General features: G+C 40.5%; 1 protein-coding gene across 1 annotated transcript; it reads right to left on the bottom strand.

Annotated features, from left to right (window-relative positions):
* Positions 1 to 1,025: 1,025 nt before the first annotated feature.
* On the bottom strand, positions 1,026 to 27,005 carry LOC124116711 (DNA-directed RNA polymerases I, II, and III subunit RPABC1). Its single transcript, XM_046478148.2, has 8 exons — positions 26,863 to 27,005; positions 25,255 to 25,343; positions 23,484 to 23,545; positions 22,403 to 22,542; positions 21,850 to 21,930; positions 19,021 to 19,079; positions 17,783 to 17,861; positions 1,026 to 1,997 (listed from the first exon to the last, which is right to left on the bottom strand). Exons 1-8 carry the CDS (start codon positions 26,917 to 26,919, stop codon positions 1,932 to 1,934), a joined length of 633 nt encoding a protein of 210 aa, XP_046334104.1. The 5' UTR covers positions 26,920 to 27,005; the 3' UTR covers positions 1,026 to 1,931.
* Positions 27,006 to 27,015: the final 10 nt, after the last annotated feature.

The following is a 27,015-nucleotide window of genomic DNA, read 5'->3' as shown; positions in this document are numbered from 1 at the left end:
TCAGGGAACTAAGACCCAAAGTCATATCATCAGGACACTTCCTCAAACCCAGTGTATTTCAGGGAACTTAGGTCCGAAGTCATGTCATCAGGACACTTCTTTAAACCCAGTGCATTTCAGGGAACTAAGGTCCAAAGTCATTTCATCAGGACACTTCCTTAAACCCAGTGTATTTCAGGGAACTAAGGTCCGAAGTCATGTCATTAGGACATTTCCTCAAACCAGGTGTATTTCAGGGAACTAAGGTCCGAAGTCATGTCATTAGGACACTTCCTCAAACCCAGTGTATTTCAGGGAACTAAGGTACGAAGTCATGTCATCAGGACACTTCCTCAAACCAGGTGTATTTCAGGGAACTAAGGTCCGAGGTCATGTCTTCACGTTGGTTGGTTGGTTGGTGAGTTGTTTAACGCAGCACTCAGAAATATGCCAGCTATATGATGGCGATCTGTAAATAATCGAGTCTGGACCAGTCAATCCAGTGATTAATTTCATGAGCCTCCATTCGCGTAATTGGGAAACGACATGCATCAACCAAGTCATCGAGCCTGACCACCCAATCCTGTTAGTCGCCTCTTACAACAAGCGTAGTCGCCTTTTACAGCAAGCATGGGGATCTTCACGGGGGAAAACCCAGTGTATTTCAGGGAACGACTGGATGAAGTCATGTCTTCAGGACACTTCCTCAAACCCAGTGTATTTCAGGGAACTAAGGTCCGAAGTCATGTCACCAGGTCACATCCTCAAACCCAGTGTAATTCAGGGAACTAAGGACCAAATTCATGTCATCAGGACACTTCCTCAAACCCAGTGTATTTCAGGGATCTAAGGCCCGAAGTCATGTCATCAGGACACTCCCTCAAACCCAGTGTATTTCAGGGAACTAAAGTCCGAAGTCATGTCTTCAGAATACTTCCTCAAACCCAGTGGAGATATGCATGTCCTTGGGTAACATGGATGTCGTCAGAACATAAATCCATGGCGTGTGGACCGAAGATGACAAATATAATAAAACAAACTCAATCTACAAAATGCATGATTTTATTAACCCTTACAACTACCATTATTGCAGGTAATGGAACAGCAGTTGCAAGGCAATGTAAGATTCTCTTCATACACATAACAGAGTACATGTATCTCTTCAAACAGACACAATGTACATCTATCTCTTCATACAGACACAATGTACATCTATCTTCATGGTATGAGAACCCTTAGTCCTGACCTTGAGCAGTGTTTAAAATATAGCATGAAAGTTGAGGAGTCCTTGTCATAATTCTAATGTTAACAGATGTGGGTCCCTAGATGAATACACTATTGGAGCAAGCTCCAAGGACACCAGGACCCCCTTTTAACTGCTTTTGGTAACAGTATAAGCCTTCGAAATCCACAGTCACGTGCTTGCTTAAGACTATATTCTTGTCCTGAAGACAACAAACAATTGAATGTAAGGGCACAATCATGTGTAACATTTGAGGGCAACAAGTCTCTGCTCTTTACCAGTTTTTAAATTTACTACATATCAGTCTAGTACACAAGTGTAATAAGGTTTTGTATTAGACCAGGACTAGTCTCAAACAAATACTCAATTTCTAAGGCCGAGTATGGCAACACTGTACAACATCTTCACATTGTGCTTCAAGAGAAATCATCAGCTATGCCTGCTTTTGCAAACACCATGAGAGCAATATGAAACACGGAATATGGATGACACATGAGATATGAGATATGAAACATGGAATATGGATAACTCAAGCGATACCGCTCGATGGCCACCTTTCACGAAACCTCCAGGTCCTATACAGACAACGTCATCGTTACTTGTGTAGCTGATCTTCATTCTGTGTCATTTGGTACACTCACATGTCCTCTTTTGCACATTAGAGACAAACAATGTTGAAACAACTGTTCAGGATGACAATCTGTATACATCAAACAACAAGTCGATAACTGACGTATCGCCCGGCCGTTTCACTTGGTCGGATGATCTTGACAACCTGAAATGGAGATCAAATGAATATTGTTACCACATTCGTTATGCTGAACAGGAGATCATATGAATATTGTCCGTTACAACACTGATCTTGCTGAAAAGGCCTAGAACTTGTTTTTCGTATATCAATTTTTGGTTCGAGCAAATTACATGCATTACACAAAATCTGTCAGTTGTTACTGTTTCAGCCATTTTAAATTTTTCAAATGTAAACACCTTATTTTTTTGTGGAACTTTGGAACAATAATTTCTGTGAAACTGTTATGAGTAGTGCATTTAGGGAGAATGCTGGTTGTACTGTCATTAGACTCATGCATGAATGGACGACAGACAAAAACCCATGACACCAATCCCCTTGAATGTCAATTATTTCCTGATTGCATGAATCATATAGTTATATCATACAGGCTATCAAACCTAACTGTCATTCATTCACGAGTCACTGCCCAATAACCAACTCTGGTAGAATCCATCAAAATATGGACCTTCCACCATCATGACCATCATGAAGCAAACATTGCTTAGGCCTTTTTTTTATATTAGTTGTTTTATGGATTTTTTTTTTGAGAAACAACTCACACATTGCTGAGAGTATAAATAAAGCTACATCAGGCCACCTCCTGTTGCAAAACATGCAGGTTTTGTGGGTCGTGGAGCATGGAGAGACTATCTCTTGTCGGGACAGATATGAAAACAATTTGTGATATATTTTATTTCTAAATAGGGGTTTTCAGACTCGGCAGGAATAAACACAAATCTGATTGCACAAAATGGGTATTAACTGATTAAAAATATACCAGTTTCCAACCTTGCCGAACTAGGCTGGAATTTCGTGGCTCGAAAATAGCGCCACAAGTGGTGATTACAAGTTATATCCCTTCTATGTCCCTCCTACTGACCAATCCCCTCTTCTACCTCTCACATCACTTGCATTTCCTTCAAACAAAATGGCTGCGCCCAGTCAAGATGATCTGATTGATAATCAAGTTATATATTGATAAAACGGGTCTTACCCAGCAAAGTGCATCAAATCATTTGAGCACCTTGATTAAAAAGATAGAAAGATTTGGAAAATATGTGTGGACGCCCATTTGGCAGTACACATGCTTTGCAAATCCTCTAAAGCATTGTTTACTAACCAGATGTCTAGGTTTTTGCGAGATTTTAATTGGGCTATGCATAGACTCGCGTCAGCTTCGTTCTTCAAGGGTGGAAACTGGACTTTTAAAGTCAGTTAACACCCTTGCCTCGGGAAGATGAACAGTGTGGTACATGCCATGCAAATAAAATGGTATGCAGAATCAACAAATAAAGATGAACGTAAAAATATTCCATTACGTTTCATTTTTTCTCTTGATATTTTTTGCCGTAATCCTAATTGCAGTCTTTTATGACCTAGAAATGGGTTCTGTATATTTTAATTTTAGTGTATGTAGAGTGCATTCTGACATTCTGAATTTGTTTAAAGTAGTGTCCGTGATTCCGGTGAGGGGGGTCGGCACCCTCATGTACGTGTTCCCTACCTACCATACACTCTCACCATTCACACGGGGAGATATGATCAAACATGACACAGATCAAAGAGTTGGGAACATGCTATCTACCATAAACTTTCTTAACTAATCCCTGGACAGGAAGATGTGAGACACACATATCCTTCCAAAAGACATCAAAGAAATTCTTGACAATACTTTAGAAATCAACATAAAATGAAGATGAAAAATTTCAAGAATTACAATAACTTCAATCCAAATGACAATTTATTTTTCAATAAGTCATAGAGGGGGTGCTTCTCCCCCTTCAGAGTTAAGATACCTCATCAGTTACTAAGGGTTTGACCTTGTTAATTCTGCATGTGAACCCCGACCTCTTGACCTTGGTGTATGAATACAGTGGAGGGGGCACTAGGCTACAGGTCAGTGGGGATTAACAAAGTGTGATCTTCTTTCAGGAAATAGATCCCTTCCAAAAAGGGGATCAGTGTAAGGGGTTGAATGGTCGGGTGATAACAGACCTTTGTAGGTTCTCATGATGCTCAGCTACTTGAAGTAATGATGCTGTCCTTCACAGGCTTAACTGTAGCCATCATCAGATGACAGACAAGCCCCTAGCACTCAGCAAAGTTTTGTGAAAAAACATTGAACAGACTTTCTCTTGAGTCCGGAAGCACTCAACTTTAAAATTGATTCCACAACCATCCTGTTTAAATGGAAATGCCAAAAATTTAAATTTCAAAAGTAGTTTTTATTTGGTTTGAAGGCCTTCAACACTTGGTTGATATATGCGAGTCAAGTTTTGTGGAATAATATTGAATGTTATCTGAGCTGAGCGCTGGAAAATAATTTTTACAGACAGATGAGGTCTAACAGGAGTGAGTGAGTGAGTGAGTGAGTGAGTGAATGAGTGAGTGAGTGAATGAGTGAGTTTAGTGAGTGAGTGAATGAGTGAATGAGTGAGAAGACATGTTTGAATAAATACTATAAACTGCCAAGCTTTATGAAGTGGAACAGTAAAAAACATTTACAACTTGATTGAAAATGTGCAGCCATTTTGAAATCACTGAATAAAATCTTTTATAATCAAAGTGTTAACTGTCAGTGGTCATGGCTACGACATATATTGGTCTATCCAAACCAGGGTGAGACACCGCCCCAGACCAGTGAAAATCGAAAAGGGCTAGTTGTTTTCTCACAAAATGGAGTTATTTTATTATTAAACTGCCAGTCCAATATGCAGCTGCAGACTATTTGTAAATGACAAAGATGTCTAACCCTGTAAACATGTTCTTATACCACAAACAGATGACTATTTGCATGATATGGCGACGTATGCCATTAGATCAGGTTATGGCTGTCCTTACTGCAACCCCACCAAAGCCCCTCATCTTCCAAATGTCATTGTGAGGCCTTCCATTTCTGGCACGATGTCACCTCTCCGCGTCTGTCCAGACATAATGAGCTGCCTGCAGGGTTTATATTTATCAATACCTCTCCAACACGAAACAACTGACGACCAGCCTGGCTTTTACGAATTGATTTCAAATCTCAGGTTGTGTTGTCCCATTGATCAAATTGTCTGCCTCGGAGTGACGAGACGCCTGTATTTAGCCTCCTGGATCGAGGGACATTGGTTTGCTGAGGTGTAATTCCTCAAGATGGAGAATGATTGGCTGAGGGATCACAGCAAAGGGATGCTGGACCTTCTCCTCAGTCAGGAAATTCCTGGACAATCCCTTCTTCTTAAGTGTGAGAGATCGTAATTACTGCCACAGCCAAAGGCAAAGGGTGACCGGGATGAAATGACCAGACGACGACGTCTTACGAAGCAACAATAGCTGAAGCAGTTGGATAAATTTGTCAGTCGCGCTTGGTTGGACCCTCTCCATGATTGACAACGAGGAAGCAAACAAACTGAGACTGCAAATTATGTTTGTGAAGCTAGGAGCCCCAATGGCTTTGAGTCTTGTTGTAAAGGACTAGCTCTCTGAATGGCTAGCTGTAGGCAAAGGGGACTGCACGTGTCTTCCGACTGTGAGGGATTAGGGATCTATGGAATGTGACGCAGCAGGCAGAGGGCGCCACTATCACAACGAGCGACAGTCAGCTTTGCTAAATTGATCGGAAACTTCATCACCTATAATGGATCGCGGCTGTGATTCTGGGAGGCACATTTTTACAAAGTTTGATTTCATTGTCCACACATCTTACCGAGAAATGAATACATTAGCATGCATGCCCATGACTGAACATTGACAAGTGATCAAATGTCGGATTGCACCGTTGAACAATGTCAGACGAACATTTTCACATTTCACTGCACGGCATAAGGTGAAATGCAGCGTTTGTGCCCGACTGTCGCATGGCTGCAGCTGAATACACTGTGGCTGAAAGCATCACTTAAACTGAGGCAATAAGTACTGTCCCGTGTCGACAAAATCAGGAAAAATCTGACCGTGCTTGTCACAGCTTTGACAAATTAAGCACACAAAGTCATGTATCATTCTACTGAATAGCGACCTTTCAGAGTCAGTTCTTAAAAAGACTTCATCTGATCGACAGCGACATCTCGGGACAATCTGCATATCAGATTACACTCAGTCAACCTGGCGAAGAATACACCCACATCACGTCCCAAATAGTTTACCAAGATTACACCAACACACAATCAAAGTAGAGAAGACATGCAAAACAGTCAAATATACAGTGTTAGAAATTGGTGCTAGTCCTCTAGTCCTTGCCAAACTGCCCAATAGTTAAGGTATCCTAAGGACGAGTAGAAATTTGCCTTTTTTAAGGGTTTTACTATATGTTATCATTTTAAAGAATAGTGGACTAAAACTGTTAGTTTCTACCGCTGGTATACACCAAGCAGGGAGAAACTTTTACAGTTGCGGGAAAAGAATATGCACATTCCTTGTTCATAATTCAAAATACTCATGGTATTAGTTACTTAACAACAAAAATTAATGTTAAAAAATACAACTAAAAGAATGAAGAGGGGTATTTCTACAACTTCAGTCACGTTCCTACCCTTTATTAGGATTACAATGAAACTGTTACCATGGTAACATTGGACAGAATCAGGATCCTACATTCATATGATTCGACACACAAAATAAATCCCCAAACTTGAATTCTTAAAAGAGAGTAGAAATAAAGTATCAATTATCTGTCAAGAGATAATACTAATTTCTAAAACACAAAAGATTTAGGACCCCGAAACCTAGCAAGCGACGCAGTAATTCATCACATAATTTTCAGTTTTCCACACAAAAGTCTTATTGATTGCACTGATGCAAGTTGAAGCTCTGTAACCCTTGAAAAATATTGAGTGCTTAATTCTCTGAAAGGTCTGTTAGCCATTCTCTGGGCTAATATTACGCTGACTGCCTTACCGATGATGCATAGGACTCTATAGGGACACTGATTTGTTTCATTAACTTGGGTATTCTTCGTAATTTCCCAGTGGGGCCATCTCTTTGGCTGTGTGCCCTAGGGGTACCGGAGGACCACCATTGTCCCCTCACAAGGGGCTACTGTCAATAAGGGGCTTCAAGGCCTGTAGCCAGGAAGGACAGGGTTACCAAGTTTCACAAATGTGTGAGCAATGTTCTGTAAACATTTTACGATATCCTTAGAGGGACAATGTGCGGCCATGTTTTCTCGGAGACTGACGTGAGAGGAAAGTTGTTCTGTATGGGATTTGATATCAATTTGGATTTCTTTCATGAGGAAGTTTAAACTCAAAGTGAAATATTTTTTGAAAAGACAGCTGTTCACAAAGCATTTATCAGAATTTATGTTCGTATCTCGACCCTAAGGAAGGAAGTTCGTATAGCTTCCTTTACCCAGGAAAATATTTTCCCACATACAAAGGTGTTTATTTTACAATATAATGCAGAGCTAATAAAATTCATTGGGCAAACATCTTTTTTATACATATGGAAATTTAATCGTGGATATGTTTTTACTTGGGAGCGAAAATTGCATCACAAATCAAATCATTCATCAAAATATTTTACTCAAAATCTCAAGGAAACTGCACTGACATCGTAATTTCACACTGAAGAGTGGCATTTAAAGATTAATTTTTTAAAGTGTTTAATCCAAACCAGCCAGATTCAACTGAATAAATGGACCACAAAATCATCCACATCTCCCTCCTAAATATGCTAATAAAATGACAAAATACAGTACAAGCAAGACTTGTCACGAAGACAGATGTACCTTGGTCTGATTTTGAGTGTCCTGAGAACATCGGTAATACGTTTTGGGCTCCCAGGCATCACCATGGGTGCGTGAGTGAGTGAGTGAGTGAGTGAGTTTGTTTTAACGCCGCTTTTAACAGTATTCCAGTTATGTCCCGGCGTGTCAGCTTAATGTGGGAGGAAAGACCGAAGTGATGCAGGTCTCAGACGTTTACCACCTCAGTGAAACCCACGAGCACGGGTATGGTGCTGACAAACCTAGAAACATAATCGGGGCGAACCGGGATTCGAACCCACAATCATAGGTTTCTGGCATGCCCAAGGGACGCAACTCTGCACAGCGAATCGCGGTGCCTTAGACGACTGGGCCACCCGTGCCCCCCATCACCATGGGGATCCCAAGGTGGCCACTGGACCAACAGCAAGTAACATACACAGCTGCTTGGGCTTGCTACAAACTGAGTGAGTCGAGTTTATCACCACTGTGAACAGTACTCCAGTCTCATCACGATGTGTCCGCTTCATGTGGGAGAAAAACCTGGTCTTAGCAGGTCTCAGATCATCTGAGTCAGATGTCTCCCATTTTGGTGAAATCCACGAGCATGTACGGTGCTGACAAACCTACAAACATAATTGGGCTAATTGGGATTCAAACCCATGATCATAGGTTTCTGGCGTGCCAAGGGACGCAACTCTGCATAGCCACGCCTTAAGACGCCTTGCAGGTCATGAGAGATATAAGTGACACAATGCTGAACTTTGGCAGGAACGGCTGTCTATGATAACATTGTCCAAGCTACTTTGTCAAGCACTTTATGGATAAGCATATACACAGATAACATCACATTTCTCTCACAAGGCTGGTCATGCTAGTCGGGTATTGATATTCCCAAGGTGTTGAGTATAGGGGTTTGGAGATTAGAGTCTTTGAAAGGGTTGTGAATGTTGGTGTGTATTGTGATATTTGGGGTGGGTTGTGATGACTGTGAAAGTTGGTGTGGATTGTGAAGGTTGGGTGGACTGTGATGATTGTGAAGGTTGGGTGGACTGTGATGATTGTGAAGGTTTGGTGGACTGTGATGATTGTGAAGGTTGGGTGGACTGTAATGATTGTAAAGGTTGGGTGGACTGTGATGATTGTAAAGGTTGGGTGGACTGTGATGATTGTGAAGGTTGGGTGGACTGTAATGATTGTAAAGGTTGGGTGGACTGTAATGATTGTAAAGGTTGGGTGGACTGTAATGATTGTAAAGGTTGGGTGGACTGTAATGATTGTGAAGGTTGGGTGGACTGTGATGATTGTGAAGGTTGGGTGGACTGTAATGATTGTAAAGGGTAGGTGGATTGTGAAGGTTGGGGTGGATTGTGATGATTGTAAAGGTTGGGTGGACTGTGATGATTGTGAAGGTTGGGTGGACTGTAATGATTGTAAAGGTTGGGTGGATTGTGATGATTGTAAAGGTTGGGTGGACTGTGATGATTGTAAAGGTTGGGTGGACTGTGATGATTGTAAAGGTTGGGTGGACTGTGATGATTGTGAAGGTTGGGTGGACTGTAATGATTGTAAAGGTTGGGTGGATTGTGAAGGTTGGGGTGGATTGTGATGATTGTAAAGGTTGGGATCACGGAAAGATTTGCAGGAAATGTAACTTACTGCAGATTTGCAGAAAAATCATGGAATTTGCCTATTTCTATCAATCAATACACTAATTTTAATTATTTTTAAGCTTTTTTATCCAACATTGCGCTCGAATGACGTCCATACGTGAAACATGCAATTCGAACATACAAAATATGAATCCTACAATACAACAATATAATTCTCACTTTTAAACGTCCTTGTGGTACAATAACTAAATAAACTATGTTTACATGTAACCGTAAATAAATATCATAATTTTATGTCCTGAAATGCAAGAGACCAAAATTTGTAATACTTTAATAGGGAGAAATACAGTAGTTATACCTGCAGAATTTACAGCAGAATTGTGGTAATTTAAGACAGAATTTTGATAATTATTGCGCAGAATTCGTCTGGGACTGGGTAGTCATTCTTGTAGTCAGGATGGGCATGAGATGAAAATGGTTACTTAGAAAGTCAAATCTCCTCAATTCATATTTTTAAAAAGCCTACTTTCCGAAAAAGTACACTAGCCTTATACACCAACAGGATGTGATGGGTCAAGACGGCCAAACTCTGACAATAAACGTTTGCACAAGTCATACAGACTGATTCTGGTGAGTGAGTGAGTGAGTGAGTGAGTGAGTGAGTGAGTGAGTGAGTGAGTGAGTGAGTGAGTGAGGTTTTACACTGCTTTCAGCAATTTTCCAGCAATATCAGGGCAGGGGTCACCAGAAATGAGGAAAAGAGTCAGGGCCTTTGGCGTGACAAGCGAACCTTTCAACCACCAGGCTACGCCACCGCCCCAAGAAACAATAAATGATAGATTCATTTGCAAATATCACCTACGAACAAAAAAATTAATTCATCCTCAGTTTTTATGGATTTCATAGTTAATCATATTGACAGAGTATTATTTTCTATTTCTAATAACATGCATCAGTGGTATTTGCAATATTAACAGCTGCAGACATAATATATGTGCTTTGTGATGTCAACAACATGATTAGCATATAAAATGGGACAGTACGAGAAAGACTGGCTCATATATTATGCATTAATAGCATTATGGTAAATTTTGTTGGCATTGTTATCCTTTTAATGGCTAAAGCATCTATTGTGGCCAAACAATTTACATAATAGTCCTGATAGACAAGGGCAGCTCATACGTCAATTGATGTAATAACCATGCTGCAGGGGTTGTCATGACGACCAACCATACCTGATAAATATATGTTGTGTTACAATAGTACTATGAGAAATTAATGCCGATAACAAAGTCTTGTCACAGCTATACTGAAGCACAACCGGAATGCATAATCAGCTTGAACTCGAAATCAGAAAAGGTGTTTTTTTGTGGTCAAGTTCATCTCCAAAAACACTGAATGAGATTCAAATCCATACAATGACAGTGTTATGTTGATTACATCATGCCCAAACACACAGAACTTAATTTGACTTGTGTGGCCATTTTGTCAATAAAATAAATAAATTGAATATCCATTTTCCTTGTGCTTCAGAATAGATCATTCAACATGCTACCACTGAAGACTACCAGTAGATAAAACCTGTGAAGATCCAGGGTAGAATAGGTCTTTAGCAACCCATGCTTGTCGTAAAAGGCGACTATGCTTGTCGTAAGAGGCGACTAACGGGATCGGGTTGTCAGGCTCGCTGACTTGGTTGATGCATGTCATCGTATCCCAGTTGCATGGACCGATTCTCATGATATCAATCACTGGATTGTCTGGTCCAGACTCGATTATTTACAGACCGCCATCATATAGCTGGAATATTGCTGAGTGCAGCATAAAACAACAAACCAAAGCAAACCAAACCCCAAAACCAGAAGACAAACACATTAACTCAGACAGACAATTGTAATTCCAATTATAAGTTGAAATAATTTAATGTTATTGGTTAATTGAAAAAAATAAAATTTCTTGAATTATTTTCTGAAATTGTACTTTTAATAAAGAATAGAAAACAAGAGTATTTTACTTTCAGCTTTTATGTATTAATTTTTAGGCTTGAGTAAAATTTAGGGAAGACTTATTCATTAAGTAAGAAAAATACCCATAGATGCCAAGTTTTGCAGTCAACACTTTTAAATGTCAACAACAGCCACTAAGAAACAGTTGCAGTAGGCACTGAAAATCTATAAGTTTCTGTATTAACACTGAGGACTAAACACTAACCTCAAATTTTACTTCAGATTTACTTTTACTCGGGTAAGCTAAAAATACCTGGCCAGGTGTCCATTCCACAAACAATCTTAGCACTATGATCATTGTAAGTCGATGTTTAAGTTTGAGAGTTACGATCGTCTTTGTGGAACTGGGCCCTGGTCTTACGTCAAACATAGGTTACTGCATAAAGGCCCATGCATTCTTCATGTAAAAGTCATGGTATCATACATATGGGTTATGAAATGTATCATAGGTTATATTATATTTGACCAAACATAGGTTACTGCATAAAGGTCCTGCATGTATTCTTCATGTAAAAGTCATGGTATCATACACATGGGTTATGAAATGTATCATATAGGTTATATTCATATAAGCCTTTGACCTTGACATGACATAACACCACCATGGATGTGGCAGGATTGAGAAGACATGTGAATATACAGTTTATGGTTGAAGAGGTAAGCATGCATCAGGAACTGACAATGACATAACCATGCTTTACAAAATGCTGACTGCTGACTAATTGTGATCCAAACCTTTTGTAAGCAGGCCCCATCGTAGAGAAGGTATATACCAAGTTTAATGATAAATGCATCAATACTTTTTTATATCTTTGTGTAACAAAAAAACAGTGTTATCACTATCCTCCCTGCAATGTGGCACATTAGAATTTTGATAGAGATAGGTACTTGGGCCGCTTTATGCCATCAGAAAAAATGTGAAATTAATACACGCAAAAGGACCTTCTCTGGATAATATAATAAATGGCACCAATTTTTTAACTCAGTCTTGATAAGTATCTCTTAAATAACCTTGGTAAGTTTCATTCATGTAACTTCAATTGTTTCTGAAAACACTTGTCCACATTGCAGACACTATGTACTAAGCAAAACAACATGGATAAAAAAATAAGTTACAGCACCAATTTCTGAACTCCGTCTGAGAAATCTTGTCCCCATAATTTTAAAGCATGGGGCAAGGGCCACAACAGTAAAAGAATTAAGTCAAGACACCAAGCTTAGAACTCATTTGAGATCGTGAACATAAGTCAGATGCAGATCGATCGGTTGACTGATTATTCAATAAATCGCTCCACCACAACTATATCCCAAACCCCACTTTGTGATGAGGGGATAATAATCCTTAGAAAAACCACCAACAGTCAAATTCCAACAAACTTACAGCTGTCCTGTTTCATGGGGCTGCTGATTAGTTTACCTGAGCAAGTTTTAGTTTGCAGGTAAAACATGTGGGAGGGTCCAAACATAACAAGTTTCAAGTAGTGAGTGAGTGAGTAAATTACTGAGTGAGGTGAGCTTAATCTTGATTTCAACAACAATTAAGTTCTACGACGTGTAAGCTTAATATGGGAGGAAAGGATGCATTGAAGGAGAAACATTTCTACTTCAGTCAACGCCACCAGCACAGGTATGAAGGCTGACACACAAAGGATCATAATCAGGCTAATCTGGGATTCAAACAATCATAGGATCCTGGCATGCTTAAGGGAGACAACCATGGTCATCAAATTCCAGCGACTCAGATGATCCAGATGGGGTGCAAGCATGAGATACCTAGAGGCCTATCTTAACCTGGGTCCACATAAGGGTGCCAGGATAGTGTACTGGGGACCTATCCTTACAGGGGTCCACATGAGGTGCAAGCATGAGATACCTAGAGACCTGTCTTAACCTGGGTCCACATAAAGGTGCCAGGATAGTGTACTGGGGACCTATCCTTAAAGGGGTCCACATGAGGTGCAAGCATGAGATACCTAGAGACCTGTCTTAACCTGGGTCCACATAATGGTGCCAGGATAGTGTACCGGGGACCTATCCTTAAAGGGGTCCACATGGGGTGCAAGCATGAGATACCTAGAGACCTGTCTAAACCTGGGTCCACATAATGGTGCCAGGATAGTGTACCGGGGACCTATCCTTAAAGGGGTCCACATGAGGTGCAAGCATGAGAATCCTAGAGGCCTATCTTAACCTGGGTCCACATAAGGGTGCCAGGATAGTGTACTGGGGACCTATCCTTAAAGGGGTCAACATGGGGTGCAAGCATGAGATACCTAGAGACCTGTCTTAACCTGGGTCCACATAATGGTGCCAGGATAGTGTACTGGGGACCTATCCTTAAAGGGGTCCACATGAGGTGCAAGCATGAGATACCTAGAAGCCTATCTTAACCTGGGTCCACATAAGGGTGCCAGGATAGTGTACTGGGGACCTATCCTTAAAGGGGTCCACATGAGGTGCAAGCATGAGATACCTAGAAGCCTATCTTAACCTGGGTCCACATAAGGGTGCCAGGATAGTGTACTGGGGACCTGTCCTGATCCAGGTCCACATGGGGTGCAAGCATGAGATACCTAGAAGCCTATCTTAACCTGGGTCCACATAATGGTGCCAGGATAGTGTACCGGGGACCTATCCTTAAAGGGGTCCACATGGGGTGCAAGCATGAGATACCTAGAGACCTGTCTTAACCTGGGTCCACATAAAGGTGCCAGGATAGTGTACTGGGGACCTGTCCTCATCAAGGTCCACATGGGGTGCAAGCATGGGGAACTGGGGACATATTCTAACCTGGGTCCACATTGGGGAATTGCTCTTATTATCTCACACATTATCTCCTTGTAATCATCCCTTGGAGATAAGATTGGGATGCTGAGAACATATCCTTCCCAAGAATCCCCACCGGGAGACAAACAGGGGATACCAAGTTCACGGTATATCCCTGGGAGACAAGATTTGAGATCCTGGGGACCTATCCTGCACTGGAATCACCACTGTGAGACAAGCATGGGATACTGGTACCCATAGTACAAACCAGTGGACTTTTGCACACAAGTTTCAATCTACATAATAATATATATACCGTATTCGACGTAATAAGCGCCCCGCTCTAATACATGTAATAAGCGATATTTGCTAAGATATTGGCTAATGAACAATCCCAGTTAGCACCCCTTTCCGATTGATCAATATACACAAGACTTATTTATGCACCCTTAATTATGGGCAATTAAATTCTGGAAAAATACGTCGGTGGAATATAAACATTTCAGGCTGTTAGCGTAAACCAAGAAATTTATCTTTCAACTCAAAATTCTCTTTTCAACTCTTTTTTCACAAAAATAATATTCTAATAAGAGCACCTTATTTCTAATTTTGAGAGCGCCCTGGGCGCTTATTACGTCAAATACGGTATGTGAACTTGAAGGCCTCGGTATGACATCTCTTAACTAGGCCCCTGTTTATCTCAGTATATCTGTACTAGTTTAGCAACCAGTGTCATGGCTGTGTAGTTGTTTAGTTGGTACTTTTTTTCTACAGATAAATGTCTGCATTACAAATAGCACAGTGAGTGAGTGAGCAAGGTTTTTAATCCACCTTTTAGCAGTATTCAAGCAATATCATGGTGGGGGACACCAGAAATGGGCTTCTCACATTGAACCCATGTGAGGAATTGAGTCTGGGCCTCATCTTAGGTGCTGGAATTTGAGGACCAGAGTTGTGTCCCTTAAGCATGCCAGGATCCTATGATTGTTTGAATCCCAGATCAAGCTCAAGGTCATCCCACCAACTAGAAAGGGCAGAGTGAAGGCAGGTTGTCTCATCTGTTCATGAGGTAGGTGACAATTTTATCCTAAAGAAACTGTTTCAAGTTTTAAACGAGGTACATGTACTTGAAAGCTTGGAAAATGTGCATGCATCACTTGCTTAATCATGTATTTCTGAAAACTGGAACACTTTCGTTTCGATGCAGACAGTACAGTATATGTGAAAATCCTTCAAATACTGCTGTGTTGTGTTTTTAATTTTACACAAATTCTTGTTGAATTTGTATTAGACCTGTACACTAGCCTTATACACCAACAGGATGTGATGGGTCGAGGCGGCCAGACTCTGACAATTAATGTTTGCACAAGTCATACAGACTGATCCTGGTGAGAGTGTGAATGTGTGAGTGTATGAGTTGGTTTAATGTTGTGTGTCAGATTAAATTGGGCCTAAGGTGATGCTCTGATGAAGTGATGTCTTAGACATTTACCAGTGAGTGAGTGAGTGAGTGAGTGAGTGAGTGAGTGAGTGAGTGAGTGAGTGAGTGAGTGTTAACGCTGCTTTTAACAGTATACTAGTCATATCCCAGCATGTCAGCTTCATGTGAGAAGAAAGCCCGAAGTGATGCAGGTCTCAGACGTTTACCGATTTTGTGGAAACCAACAAGCATGAGTATAGTGCTGACAAACTTATAAACATAATCGGGGCGAACTGGGATTCGAACCCACAATCACAGGTTTTAGCTCATTTCTTGTGGTGAATGAAATGTTTCCTTTTTAACACATCAAGTGTAGAGGTTTCATAATCTGATTGGGTATCATGTCCTGACCTCACTATCGACATGAGTATCATATCGTGACCTCACAGTCGATACGTTTATCGTATCATGACCTCAGTATAGAGATGCGTATCACACTGTGACTTCACTATTGAGATGTGTATCATATCGTGACCTCACAATAGGATGTAAATCATATCGTGACCTCACTTTAAGATGTGTATCATATCGTGACCTCACTATAGGGTGTGTATCATATCGTGACCTCACTTTAGGATGTGTATCATATCGTGACCTCAGTATAGGATGTGTATATTATGACCTCACTACAGGATAGGTATCATATTGTGACCTCAATAAAGGATGTGTATATTATGACCTCACTACAGGATAGGTATCATATTGTGACCTCACTATAGGATGTGTATCATATTGCGACCTCACTATAGGATGTGTATCATATCGTGACCCCACTATAGGATGTGTATCATATCGTGACCTCACTAAAGGATGTGTATCATATCGTGACCTCAGTACAGGATGTGTATCATATCATGACCTCAGTAGAGGATGTGTATCATATCATGACCTCACTAAAGGATGTGTTTTATATCGTGACCTTACTATAGGATGTGTATCATATTGCGACCCCACTATAGGATGTGTATCATATCGTGACCTCACTAAAGGATGTGTATCATATTGTGACCTCACTATAGGATGTGTATCATATCATGACCTCAGTACAGGATGTGTATCATATCGTGACCTCACTAAAGGATGTGTATCATATCGTGACCCCACTATAGGATGTGTATCATATCGTGACCTCACTAAAGGATGTGTATCATATCGTGACCTCAGTACAGGATGTGTATCATATCATGACCTCAGTACAGGATGTGTATCATATCATGACCTCACTAAAGGATGTGTTTTATATCGTGACCTTACTATAGGATGTGTATCATATTGCGACCCCACTATAGGATGTGTATCATATCGTGACCTCACTAAAGGATGTGTATCATATTGTGACCTCACTAAAGGATGTGTATCATATTGTGACCTCACTATAGGATGTGTATCATATCATGACCTCAGTACAGGATGTGTATCATATCGTGACCTCACTAAAGGATGTGTATCATATCGTCACCTCACTATAGGATGTGTATCATATCGTGACCTCACTAAAGGATGTGTATCATATCGTGACCTCAGTACAGGATGTGTATCATATCATGACCTCAGTACAGGATGTGTATCATATCGTGACCTCACTAAAGGATGTGTATCATATCGTCACCTCAATATAGGATGTGTATTATATCGTGACCTTACTATAGGATGTGTATCATATCCTGACCTCAATAAAAGGATGTGTATCATATCGTCACCTCACTATAGGATGTGTATCAGATCATGACCTTACTGTAGGATGTGTATCAGATCATGACCTCACTATAGGATGTGTATCATATCGTGACCTCACAATAGGATGTGTATCAGATCATGACCTTACTGTAGGATGTGTATCAGATCATGACCTCACTATAGGATGTGTATCATATCGTGACCTCTCAATAGGATGTGTATCAGATCATGACCTTACTGTAGGATGTGTATCAGATCATGACCTCATTATTATTAAATTGCATACTCAAGGTATGTATCATATTGCAGCTCCAATATCAAAATGTGTATCATATTGCGGACTCACTACTGAGGTATGCCTCATATCACAACATCACTCTCAAAATATGCATAATGGATATGGATCCTTACAGTCCTAAAGTATCAGTTCATGTCTGTCGTCCATAAGCACATCTCTACATCTATAAAGTTCGTGGGGGGTGTTCTTGAATTCACAACATTGATATGTCATATTTTCTTTGATTAATCGTTGAAACAAGACTTACCTGACCACGTTTTAAACCAAAGTATCTGGCTACCGGATCACCTTGCTGGATTCTGGGAATCTGGGAATCCTTCAGTTTGCTGGAGATAGGTCAAGGGGCATAACTCTGTCAAGAGTCAGGAACACGGACACAATGTGAGTGAAAATTCACAGAGTAAGTAAATACGTAAAGATTGCTTTTGTTTGTTTGTTTGTTTGTTTAAAGTCGTTGCACTCAGAAATATTCTAGCTATATTCTGGCCCTGATAAACTAGTGATTGATATTGTGAGCAATCTTCAAGACAAGGCACCAGACAATCCAGAATTGGTTATCGCCAATGCCATCCTGACGTGTCTACAGTCATGTCACTAGGAGCCAGAAGTGACTTAATCTTTAAAATCTATCACGTAGGTGAAACTTCAAAGCAATGGTTTGTTACTGACAGACCAAGGACCGAATCTTGGATTCAAACTCCTAGGATCCTGTCAAGCCACAAATGAGTACATTGTTGTACGGCACCTTCAACTACTAGTCTAACCATGGCTCCACAGGAATCAGGAGAGTCAACAAAAACAAAACAGATTCAGGGGAAGAGTCATAATTTTGTTGTTGTTGTTGTTATTGTTTTGTTTAACTACGCACTCAGCAATATTCCAGCTATAAGACGGCGGTCTGTAAATAATCGAGTCTGGACCCCACAATACAGTGACTGACATCATCAGCATCGATCCACGCAATTGGGATACGATGATATGCATCAACCAAGTCAGCGAGCATGACCACCCAATCCCATTAGTTGCCTCTTACGAAAAGCATAGTCTTCTTTCACTGCAGACATAGGTTGCTTTAGACCTACTCTACCCCGCATGTTTACGGGTCAGAAGAGTCATGAACACAGTGAAACACGGAAAGACCAATCAAAATAAAGGGAGGAAACTGAATGAAATCGTTCACGCACAAGAAGTAATATGCACAGATGAAATAAAGTGTTTTCTGTTGTCTATGTTTTAAGTGAATATGAAACATAAAGACTGAAATGGTAAGAAAACAAGTCACCTTAGTTTTATCTTTAAATCAAACCTGCACTGTAAACTTCAAACTTGGTCATTAGTTAAATGCAATTTAACAAATATTTCATATGTACCAAAGTTAATATTGACAAAGCTCTCCCAATATTTTCTTCTTTAGTTACTGTAAGAGAGCTGAGAATCAACCTGGGAAGTTGCTCAGAATTAACCAGGAAGTGGAAACAAGGATACTATCTGGATAGAAGTTCTGACTTTTCCTCAGGGGTCATCACGACATGTTCCGGCACCAGCTGCAACATAAACAGATTGGATGGCAAGTTGTTGCTGTTTGTATAGTTCACACTCAGCAATATTCCAGCTATGTCACGGCGGGTCTGTAAATAATCGTCTGGACCACACAATCCATTGACTGACATCATCAGCATTGATCCACACAATTCGGATACGAAGAAATGCATCAACCAAGTCAGCAAGCCTGACCACCTGATCCCGCTAGTTGCCTCTTACGACAAGCATGGGTTGCTGAAGACCTTATGTAACCCAGGATGGTAACTAACAATCGAGTCAAGACCAGACAATTCAGTGATTGGTATCATGAGAAATGATCCACAAAGTCAGGGTAGACGGCAGAACTAACTTACAGGCTTGGAGGTGAGGTGAAATGGGGTTTAACGTCGCGTCCAAGAGTATTGCACTTATATAACGACGTGCATGCACGTGTATGTGTGTGTGTGTGTGGCTGCTTGTACTAGTCCGGACTGATGCCGATTTATAGTGCTAGCACACTGAGATACCATGCCGCAGTTTAACATGAATACCCCACTCAGACACAGTATACTGACTCCGAGCCGACCAGTCCTTGTTTTAGCCCCTTAATGCCGAGCGCCAGACAGGGTAACAACAAGTATCATCTTTAAACGTCTTTTGGTATGACGCAGCTGGGGATCGAACCCCGGACCTTCCGCTCTCCGGGCGGACGCTCTACAATTAGACCACGGAGGCTGTCTCTTACAGGCTTGGATATTAATTCGTACTTTCATTTGTCTGCAAAAATGATCTAATACATAGTTATCTAATGGAAAAAGTAGTAGTCCACAAGATAACGTCACTAGTCCTTCCTGAACGTCAATAGTTTTGAACCCATGAGGGGCGGTTGGGTAGTGGTTAAAGCATTCGCTCATCAATCCGAAGACCCGGGTTCAAATCCCGACATGGATACAATGTGTTAAGCCCATTAATGGTTTCCCCTGCCATGATATTGCTGGAATCTTGCTAAAAGTGGCTTAAAACCAAACTCGCTCACTCACTCGAACCCAGGATCCTATGTAAAAGCCTTGTTGAAGATGAAAGATTTTCTGCACCTGGACAGCTCTAGTGATCCTCTAATATGATGTAATAATGACAACAACACAAGCACAGCTGGTTCTCGGCTTTCTACATGCTAAGACATTTGCCAGAAGCCTGGTTACTGTAAATTTACTGGTTACTCTAAAGTGACACAAGACTTTGAAAGGAAACATATTTGAAAGCAAGTGAGCATTAGATTTGCGTGTTTGTAGGCCTCTTTGTGTGCCTGCAAGGCACATCATCACATCTCTCCCAGATGACTCTGTTCATCACAGTTGCATAACATAACCCTTCCCTACATATAGTCTGGAAGTTAATTTAAGGTACCGACGTTTACTACAATATCTGAAAAGCTATCGGACCTTCTCCAATCGGTAAGAGATTGGTTTGAGTTGGTATGAGATTATTAAACAGTCATACATAACTGGATATTACATTTAAAGACAATCAGTGCATGAATAAAAGATCTGTCTATTTAGCTATCACTATATTTCATCAACAACCAGACCTGTTCGTCACTGATGGAACGAGCATTCATTGAAACAACCATCTGCATAATGCCATCCCTGCGTCACATATGACACAGTTGAACCAATCAACTCAACTCGAAAGGGTGCACGGGAATCACGCACTTTGAGACGCCCAACGCTATTCGTGCGTGCGTGATTCCCATGCACCCTTTATGTAGTAAATGTCGGTACCTAACATTACCTTCCACACTATACATGGCAAGCAGTGACTGCATCCACACCTGCTTTTATTATCCTACTTACTGGTAGTTCCACAGTGCACATGTAACCAAAACTAATCTTCACTTTCAACATTTGCAAGATTGTTCTGATTAGGCTGATTAGATTTTGAATTACAATGACATATGATTCATTCATTCATCTGTCTGTCTATCTACACTATCTGGACCAAAAATAACTACAGTTTTTTTGTTTAACACAGCACTCAGCAAAAATAGGACAGTAGTGTGTAAATAGTCACAGAGCCTAACCACCTGACTTACGGATGGAATACTGCTGACTGCGGCATCACTCACTCACTCACTCACCCACCATGTGTTCTGTGATGTTGATAAGTAGCTCGGCCTCCCGGAACTGCTCCAGGATATACTTGGGGGCCATCTCACTCACTCACTCACCCACCATCTTCCCGAGGCAAGAGATTTAACTGACTTTAAAAGTCCAGTTTCCACCCTTGCCGAACTAGGCTGGAATTCATGGGCTCGATCGTAGCGCCACCAGTGGCTATTACGAGTTATGTCCTTTCCATGCCTCTCCTATTGACCAATCAGATTCATACTCTCAGATCACTTGCATTTGCTTCAAACAAAACGGTGGCGCCCAGTCAAGACGATCGGATCGATAATTAAGATCTATATTGTGATAAAATTGCAAAGTGCATCAAATCGCGTGAGCACCTTGATTAAAAACATGAAAAGATATGAAAATATCTGTTGACAACAAGTTAGCGGTGCACATGCTTTGCAAATACTGCAGACGACTGAAATCTGCATGACACTTTACGAACCGGATTTCGATTTTGGTGCGTGATTTTGATTGGACTATGCATAGACTCGTTAGTCCAGCCAAAATGTAACTCCATAATACCAGCCTAGTTCGGCAAGGGTGGAAACTGGACTTTTATAGTCAGTTAACTCACTTGCCTTGGGAAGATGACCACCCACTGACTGACTGACAGACTCACCATGTGTTCTGTGATGTTGATGAGAAGCTCGGCCTCCCGGAACTGCTCCAGGATATACTTGGGGGCCATCTCCACCAGAGCCTGCAGAACATAGTTCCCTACACTCAAACAACATGACACTCCCAGAATGTTTAAAATTGTTCCCATATTCGTTTCCATCAGTATATAATCTAAAACATTATAAAACATTGATAGCTTCTTTCAATAAAAATGTTTTAAAATAATGACAAAATAATGAAATGCTTAACACAATGGTACACATTAAACATGATATCATACCATAGGGTAAACATGTCTTAAGAGCAAGACTTATTCTAAAAGTTAAGCAATCAGAGTTTGATGCAAACTGTCATTGCTATGGAAGTATATTAGCGGCAAAAACATACAAAAAGAATTTTCTCACAGTTTGTGCCATCACAAATAAAAAAGAAGCATTAGCCTTGAATGTGAAACTGCTTCGTGACTACTTGATATTGATCTCCGAGTTGAACTTTAGCGTGAAGACAATCAACACCTTCAACACGCCTAGATACCTGCTACCATGGTAACTGACCTGCTTGGCCGATGGCGTCATCCCTGCTTGTACAACAATAATGGCGCGCGTAATGTTTTCTTCCTGCATTCTCTGACAATAAGTCTTGATTGTTTTGATTCCAACTTTAGGTTCTTCTGGGAAAAACACAAACATCTGATCTGAAACAAGAACAGGACACAATCTGTCAGAATTCATCCTCATACAAAGTTTCATCATGAACTTCCCTAGCCTAACAAGCCCTGTGAAGATTCATGTTAGAATTGGTCTTCAGCAACTCATGCTTGCTGTAAGAGACGACTCAATCATATACCAAATGTATGGATTGATGCTCATGACATCAATCACTGGATTGTCTGGTCCAGGCTTGAGTATTTACATACCGCGGTCATATAGCTGGAGTGAGTATGATTTTTTGCCGCTTTTAGCAACATTTCAGCAATATCAAGGCGGTGGACACCAGAAATGGGCTTCACACCTTGTACCCATGTCCGGGAATCGAACCGAGCGCTTTAACCACTAAGCTACTTGACAGCCCCTCATATAGCTGGAATATTGCTGAGTGCGGCGTTAAACAACAAACAAACAATCAAACACTCTTTATAAGCATGATAAGAACTCCCAATAATAAATAGGTTGCAGCAACATCTGATATATGAATATTATATTGCCTTGAAATTTATCCATCCACACATACGACAGCACATATGGAAATAAACATTGCTGAGTTACAAATAGTACTGGGGTCCTCGAGGTTTGAACTATACTAGGGCAGTCTTCGAAATAAGCACTTGTCTGAAGGCCTGTGGCAGGTAGATCTCGTGTCGGGTCCCCATGGCATGCAAAATTTTACATGTCTATTTATTTGTCACAATAAGCTGCAGTTTTTTAAAATAGAGTCTGAAGAGTTTAGTCAGGGCCTGCAGCTTCTAAAGTCTGTAGCTCCTGATGCAGCCTGGCATTTGTTTTTGTTTCTAACACTGATCTACGGACCCTGCAAGTCTTTTCCTCCTAGGGCTATGACAATGACCCCTTTACTTTCATGTTTTAGTTTGAACACTGCAGTGCAATCCTTGTTACATAAACTAAAACAACCTCTCACCTGTGGGGTCATCGTTGTGAGCTACAAGAACAATCAGGTCACTTCTTCCCGGCTTCCGTTCACTGAAACAAAGTATTATTACCATGACTATTATTATGATTACCAAGGTGAAGGCATGGGTGAGTTGGGTTTGATGTCACTTTGAATAGCAGATCAGTCAGCTAAATGTTGGGAGGAAAGACGACAATGATGCAGGTGTTAAGACAGTGAGGAAACTGAGATAATTGGCCTCCTGGTACAGCATGATCATAAATCATAAAACCGCCTCTGTGGTCTAGTGGTAGAGCGTCCGCCCGGAGAGCAGAAGGTCTGGGGTTCGATCCCCGGCCGCGTCATACCAAAAAACGTTAAAAGATGGCACTTGTTGTTACCCTGCCTGGCCCTCGGCATTAAGGGGCTAAAACAAGGACTGGTTGGCTCGGAGTCAGTATACTGTGTCTGAGTGGGGTATTCATGATAAACTGTGGCATGGTATCTCAGTGAGCTAGCACTGTAAATCGGCATCAGTCCGGACTAGTACAAGCAGCCACACACACACACACATGCATGCACATCGCTATATAAGTGCAATAATCTTGGACGCGACGTTAAGCCCCATTTCACCTCACCTCATAAATCATATAATCAATATTCAATAAATAAGGTAGCCTATTGTTAAGTTACAGCATCACCCTGAACACCAATGTTCGATTCCCTACATGGTACCATCCATGTCAAATAAAACACTGCAGCTATAACACAGATTCTTGTACTCAGTACTAGTATCAATGACAACAGCTTATGGTCAAAGGGAGATAACTCTACATAAAGGAACGATGGTAAACACTGAGTTAGTTCTATTCTAATGGTGCTAAATAAATTGAAAGGAATGGTAAGTGATCGAATGTTTGGTACATGTTGCTAGGATATGTGATTCAGTTGTGAGGATGTGACTGGGATTGTAGTGAGGGCAGTTTGAGTCTGGGTCTTGAATAAACAAGTTGTGTTACAATCTTTCACTCGTAGTGAGACTTCATTTAAAAGACCAACAGCAAAAACATGAAAGTCCCTTTAAAAAGCTTTAATCATATTAATACAACACAAAAACCACACATAACCATGGCAACCAATGAGCACACAAAACATTTTTACAAACATCTCACACACGTCTCTTATGTCCAGGCATGCATTCTGGTTCAGAATAGGTCTCAAGTATTTCACGTTTGTTGTAATGAAGATCAGGTGGTCAGGCTCTGTCACTGTGTTTGTTTGTTTGTTTGTTTAACGCCGCTCTCAACAATATTCCAGCTATATGACGGCGGTCTGTAAATAATCGAGTCAGGACTAGAAAATCCAGTGGTGATTGATATCATGAGAATCGGTCCATGCAACTGGAATAGGATGACATGCATCAACCAAGTCAGCGAGCCTGACCACCTGATCCCCTTAGTTGCCTCTTACAGCAAGCATGGGTTGCTGAAGACCTATTCTACCCCAGATCTTCACGGGTGATCTATCACTGTGTGTCATTATACCCTCATAGTAATAATCATTGAGTGAGTGCAGTCTGCACCAAATACCTTTGAGTCTACTAGCCCTAACTTCGCTCTTAACACACTTTTTAGTACATTTCAGCGTACTAGACTGAACAGAATTTTACTTGAAATTGGCTTTGGGCTAGTGGCCTAAGTCACAGACTGTTGCTGACTGCAGCATAAAGAAACAAATCATTAACTCCACTGGTCAAAGACCAGATAAGACAAAAATAAAACAAAATTTCAACTTGGCTAACCTGGGCTTATCACCAAACTGAGCCTTGAATTCATCCAGTGTTTGGTCCAATTCATCTTGTGTCACCAGATAGCCTCGATCGTGACATAGCTGAAGGAATAAAATGTTTCCATTTGGTAATTAACAATGACTAAAGGAACATTAACACATTCACAAGGTTAATTATACATGTTATAGGTGCATGCTCATTGTTATTCCATATCTAATTCTGATACTGTCAAAAAAGAGCTTTTCCAGAACATTTTCAAAAAGGTGAGCTTAAAATGTGTCTTGAGACATTATCATTTATCTATTCACATATCTTCACATGATTCTAAAGACAGTAGTTGTGTTCGTGTTCATCTGGAAACTAGAAACTATTCCAAACCCTGGCAAGTGTACATAGATTTCCACAACCCTTGAAGTAGCATTAACTGTATTTAGTGATAGTGATTTGTCATGTTAAAATGAGATGTGTGACGTTATCAAAGCTACTGACTTGACAGTTCTCTCTTCCATCCTGTCAACATTGGGTTCATGTGAATTTTGGTGCCTGTACCATGATGAATAGGAACAATAATATAGACTGGATACTATATATTCCTGTTTCAGGACCAAACCAATCAGGTGTTCGAAAACTATTGCCAGGCGACATCGGCACCTTATTTTTTTTAACTTGGTACTGAAATAAATGATATTAAACTCACATGGTCACTTGCACATAAATAATTGTAAAATGTTAAAACAAGTTTACAGTGGGGTGATTAGAAATTAGCCTTTACTTCAGTTTAAACTTACTGTGTAAACATCACATGCTTTGAAGTAAAATAAATTAAATTAAACTCACATGGTCACTTGTAATAAGAAATAATACTTGTTTACTTATACTTAGTTAGCCTACATAGAGGACGACGCAATCCACAAGTTTGTAAGAAAACTCATGGCACTCCCCTTTCTGCCACCACAAGAATGTTTCTGCGGATAACGGACTGTGTCCCCGCACAAGGAAAACAACCTGACATAATAAAGCATGTCATTCTTATCATTATTAAAAGTAGAGGTGCCATTTTCGCCTGACAATTAGTAGCAATTCTATCCAAATGTGGTGCCGTTTTAGCCTGAGAAATCTGTGACATTTGCTGAGGTGCTGTTTTAGCCTGCACCCATTCATAACATGTTGATAATGCTGACATGACAGTATTAGGCTCTTGCATCATGTCAGTGTCTTCACTGCAAAGTTACAAACTTCACAGTACTTTCTAGTTTTCCTGACCTTTCGAACAAACATATCTGTTACATATATGGGACGCCATATGATTATCAAAACATGGTCAGGTCAATGATGCGTAGTACCTGTTTCTGTTGATTGTTGCAATCAGTCAAGTTGATTTCATTACCATGATTACATCAAGGGGCATTCGGATTGGTAGGATTAACAAGACATTCATACATTAAATATTTGAATGTATTCTTATTCATGGACGTTTAGTGGTGGTATTGTAGGCCGCAAACAGACATCATCACCTAATAACATGCCGATATTGGCTCTATCAATACTGAATTATCACCCTGACATGCATGACGTACAACAGATTTCGTGTATCGCCGATATCTAATCCTTGTAAAATACCTGCATGATAGTTTTTCTGATGCGCCATAACTTGTAAGTTTCTTGTTCATCATCCATAACGAACCGAATAAAAACAATGCAGAAGTTTGCTTTCACGTGTTGTGCTGAATTTACCACGAAAATATAGATACGTATATCTTAAAAACTACTTAT

The sequence above is a fragment of the Haliotis rufescens genome, unplaced genomic scaffold (genome assembly GCF_023055435.1).
Source record: "Haliotis rufescens isolate VD_foot unplaced genomic scaffold, xgHalRufe1.0.p SCAF_2, whole genome shotgun sequence".
NCBI classification, from domain to species: Eukaryota; Metazoa; Mollusca; class Gastropoda; order Lepetellida; family Haliotidae; genus Haliotis; species Haliotis rufescens.
Note: the sequence above shows the minus strand (reverse complement) of the source record. Positions and strands in the feature narration are given on the sequence as shown.

Coding starts and splice junctions, on each gene's coding strand:
- LOC124116711 (XM_046478148.2), bottom strand. CDS start 26,919: ATGGATGATGAACAAGAAACTTACAAGTTATGGCGCATCAGAAAAACT. Junction 19,080..21,849: donor TCAACATCACAGAACACATG/GTGAGTCTGTCA, acceptor TTTATGTTGCAG/CTGGTGCCGGAACATGTCGT. Junction 1,998..17,782: donor TTGGTTTAAAACGTGGTCAG/GTAAGTCTTGTT, acceptor TCTCCATTTCAG/GTTGTCAAGATCATCCGACC.